Genomic DNA, 4,408 nt, shown 5'->3' with positions numbered 1-4,408 from the left:
AAAAATTTGATCTCATTCAATAGGAAATTTGATTCTCTTTAATTTACTTTACGTACTTTATATATATGTTGTATAGTTCTGACGAAAATTGAATTAATGTAAATTAATTATAAAAAAAGCTTACAAGCCCTAAGTGCGGCCGACGCCGCCTACGCAGAAAGGTGTTCTCTGCAAAATGTGTTCAGTGGCTTTTCTTCGCAACACAGAAAGAGAATTTTACTTTGTGTGGGTTATAATCCCTAAGTGCGGCCGCAGGCCGCCTATGCAGAAAGGTGTTCTCTGCAAAAGGTGTTCAGTGCCTTTTCTTCGCAACACAGAAACAGAATTCTACTTTTTGAGGGTTATAATCCCTTAAACTATGTTCACAATACCAACATAAAATACTTAGTTTCGTTTAAAATACCTCACTAAATTAAGTGCGTTCATACACGCGATTCTTTATTTGTCTTGACAGCTTACAGATGGTAAAAAAGATATAAGTTCCTATTCAAAATATGTTTAAAATATTTCAAATTTACTATTGAATAAGGTTTTTGTTGAAAACTACGTAGTTTATATTTAGCTAACATCTATTATAGCACGAAAAATTGTAGTTGAAAGGGTAAGTTTATGAAAAGGCATTGATAAGTGGCAACAGTGTAGTAAGCAACACTGAGTAATCGACAAAATTCTGCGTATACAGACTGCGTTTAAGTATACGTTCTGCGTTCTCGACTAATTTCAGCTTAAGATAAACTACGTACTTTCAACTTAATTTACTGAGAGACTTTACAAGGCGAAATTACTTAGTTTGTACTTAATTTATGCGTAAATTAAGATTGACCTCTAAATTACGCTAATGGGAACATAGTTTAAGTTCGGCCGAAGGCCGCCTACGCAGAAAGGTGTTCTCTGCAAAAGATGTTTTTTTTATAATTATATTACATTAATTCAATTTTTGTAAGAACTTTTCAATATATATGTAAAGTACGTATACCAAATTAAGGGGAATCGAGTTTCCTATTAAATGTGATAAAATTTTTCAAAATAAATTGATTAGTTTTTAAGAAATCTTGATTTCAAAAATAGCTTATTTTGAACTTTAATACTATGTCTTCATTGAGAAATATATCCATTAAGATTTAATAAATCCAGTTGCTAAATCACAACCGTCTCCATTACCACAACGAGATATGTTTGACGTTCACATTTTTAAATATGTGACTTTTTCTTATGTATGATTTTATAAATACAGTTGCGGACATTGATATACAGAGAGATAAAAGGAAGGTGCCAATCGGAATTTCATTATGTGAATTCTTAATATTATTGGCTTCTTATTCGTGGTAAATATGTATGTATAATATATAGTTTGGAAAATGTAAAGAATGGTACCATATTCCTAATCATTTTCCCGAATTTAAGAAAAATTATCGAAACGGTAAAAAACATTTGCGGAAAGAAAAATTGTTGTAGAACTCTCTTAATCATAGGAGGGAACCGAAAATCCAATCGTGGGCCTTTGGCATATCATGAAGACGAATTGAGTTCTAGAGGATGTTCGGTGCAATGTTATCGAAGCAGAACCATTACCGAAATTTATAAATTTTTTGTCGGAGCGCGCAAATGACTTATAGAAAGCGGGGAAGACACTGCATAATATTACTATAAAATATTTCTTCAGAATTTTTAGTTTTTAAAAAAATATTTTCTTAATTTATTACAACCAAAGTTATGTACATATGTATTACTAAATTTCCTCCCAAACTAACAAAAATATAAAAATTCCTAAAAATACGAAAATTCATGTTTTTATGATAGGCTAGATTTCAATGTCCTCAACTGTATATTGAAAACACAAATGTCATTTGACTTATGGCATGTGAATTTGTGGTTGCCACATCCAACAAATTGTACTTATTGATCAATATTATTGAAGATTTGACGAAGATTTAACTTAAATCTACCGCCTTTCGAGCTTTAATTTTATATGGTAAATCTCAAAAGATTTAACGCCAAATCTCGTCAGAGGGCTAAATCTTCATTAAATCTCAAAATGGGGACATAGTATAACCTTTGATAATTGTTGTTGTTGTTTCCCTAAAAAAAGAAGTAAACCGTTGTACTCAGCTCAATCAGCTCTATCGATCCCAATATTTTGTTTTATAATTTGAGATTTGGCGCCAAACAGCATTTGTTTCCTTTTCTGTTGCGTTCATGCGTTGACATTTGAAATTATATTTGTGGATATGCTTATCAGCTGTTTTTTATTTACAAAACAATCAGCGGCACAACGCAAGGTGTGTAACAGCAAGTTTTTCAACGTCCAACGGATCAACGCAACACCGCAGCAAATAAATTATGTACCTTCAGCTTTGACAATAAGGGCGGCGTTGAAACTTTTTGCTTCAGCATTGAAGTTCTTTCGGAAAGTTTTTATAACATATCGATTTTCGATTATTTTTTGCTATTTGAGGAGACCAATTTGAAATGGCATTTTAATCAGTCTTCTAATCGAATCTGACGGGTGTGCTTCGAAGTTTTGTGTGGCTGAAGGTTTTTTCAATTTCATAAGTGTGCTTGGGTGCTTTGCTTGGTTAATTTGGAATTAAAATTTCTGGATGTGTTTGTGCTAAACATTTGTACATCTTTTGCTTCCGTATTATTTCTTTTTTTCGGCGCTCGAGACTGGTGTCTTTCAGTTCCGAATGGAAGAAATAATGTTTTGAAGCAATTAAAACGCCTAGCCTTATTAGAAATTCAAATTAATATATATTTGCGATTTTTGTGACTAACTTCTAAGTTTGGAAAAATCCTGTTTCCATTATACAAATCCGTTTACGCTGAGGGCGTATCATAATTCGACACGGTATAGTACATATCATATCTTAAATATTAGGCCTTAGTTTATCAAAAATACATACAATAAAAAAAAGTGCAGTCATCCGGGCAAATTTATTACTACGAAAGAAACGGCACAAAACAACAGCCTTCCAGCGATAGTTAGCGTCGACTCGCGTCGCCATTAAGATTACCAACACAAACGTCTACAGCAGAAAAACAAGAATCAACGAAGCAACAGGCGGAAAGCTGATAAACCTCGATATGAATTAATTCAATTGGAAAATAACGACTACAACAAAATAAGAAACGAGTATCGAGAGAACGAGGAACTTCTGAAAACAAGAATCGAAATAAATATATGTACATAGAAACACATACAAAGAAACCGCGTTCTCAAACACAACCGAATGTTGTACATCGCTTGTATTTTTTGTGCTGTCATTGCGACTTTTTTTCTGGCTTATTTCCCTGTGTTCTGTTAAACGATCAATTGAATTCCAAATTAGAAATAATTAGATCTTCCAATCGAAAAAGTTCCACAACACACTTACAAAGTTACACAGAACTTTATTTTATACTTGTGCCTGGAGAAACTTGGGGTATATAATTTGTACCCTATTGAGAACAAAAGCGTCCGCATATTCCATAAGACAACCTGAATATTTTCTGTAAATTCAACCATCCTGTACTTCGATAATGTCCGCGGCTATTTTACAGCAGAAAAACGGAAACAATTCAATTTATTTTGAGTGCGGCGATATTTTCAAACCGGTAAGAATTATAATACCAAATATCAAAGTTGCTTTATTAACAGTTTTGGGGTATGTTAAGTTATTTACCCACTGTTTTTGGGTTAGTGAGCGGATGGGGAAGATGCGTGGCGGGAAATTTTCCTTAAAATCGGTTCAAATCTGAAAAAACACAAAATCAGGGCGGGTAGACGAGCTGTTTCTGATTATAAAAATGAAGACACCACCTGCCGGAGGTTTATACCTAGTAATTAAATAATTTGTTGTTGAAGTCACGGTTGCCGTTTTGGTCCAAATGGACCAAATTTGGTTCATTTCTTTTCGTTTGGTCCATTGGTCCAATTCTTTTTAAAATGGTCCATTTCAGAAGCCTTTGGTTAGGTTATTATCACCCTTTCACTTCATGCAAGTTTCGCGTTTTAATTTTTTTTTTATTTAATTGAATATGTAGAATATCGTCATCGTCAGTAAAAATGACGATACGGCCATCGTCAGCCATGTTACTGATGCGCTGACGATCGTCGACGATGATGATGGCGATATTCAGCATAGGGCCGATTGGCAACACCCGCTAAAAGTGAGAACTCGCCTTGCCACTGAAATATGGCTTAGCCATGCCATCTGTCAAAGCACGCTTCAAAAAATATCGCGGTTTCTTGCTAATTTCAATTACTTGGTGCCCAATATTAAAGTGGCTGCCAAAAATATGGAAAGGTAGCAAAACTTTAATCATAGCATTTAGTACATGAAAATAATATTTGATTTCAGCCGAAAAGATATTAATTATCTTGAAATTATTACACCATATAGAGTTCTTTCTGATACTGATATATCAA

General features: G+C 33.7%; 1 protein-coding gene across 1 annotated transcript; it reads left to right on the top strand.

Moving 5' to 3' along the window:
• Window positions 1–2,498: 2,498 nt before the first annotated feature.
• On the top strand, window positions 2,499–3,594 carry LOC118745644 (protein TIS11-like; the record flags this gene model as incomplete). The annotated part of the gene is given in 2 exon segments (XM_036479183.1): window positions 2,499–2,621; window positions 3,340–3,594. A coding segment is annotated over 1 exon segment (75 nt), but the record flags the coding sequence as incomplete, so codon positions are not given.
• Between the last annotated feature and the right edge of the window lie 814 nt (window positions 3,595–4,408).

This window comes from Rhagoletis pomonella, unplaced genomic scaffold, assembly GCF_013731165.1.
Source record: "Rhagoletis pomonella isolate Grant_MI unplaced genomic scaffold, Rhpom_1.0 Rhpom_scaffold_00009, whole genome shotgun sequence".
NCBI classification, from domain to species: domain Eukaryota; kingdom Metazoa; phylum Arthropoda; class Insecta; order Diptera; family Tephritidae; genus Rhagoletis; species Rhagoletis pomonella.
The sequence above is the reverse complement of the archived record's forward strand: the minus strand, read 5'-3'. Positions and strand labels throughout refer to the sequence as shown.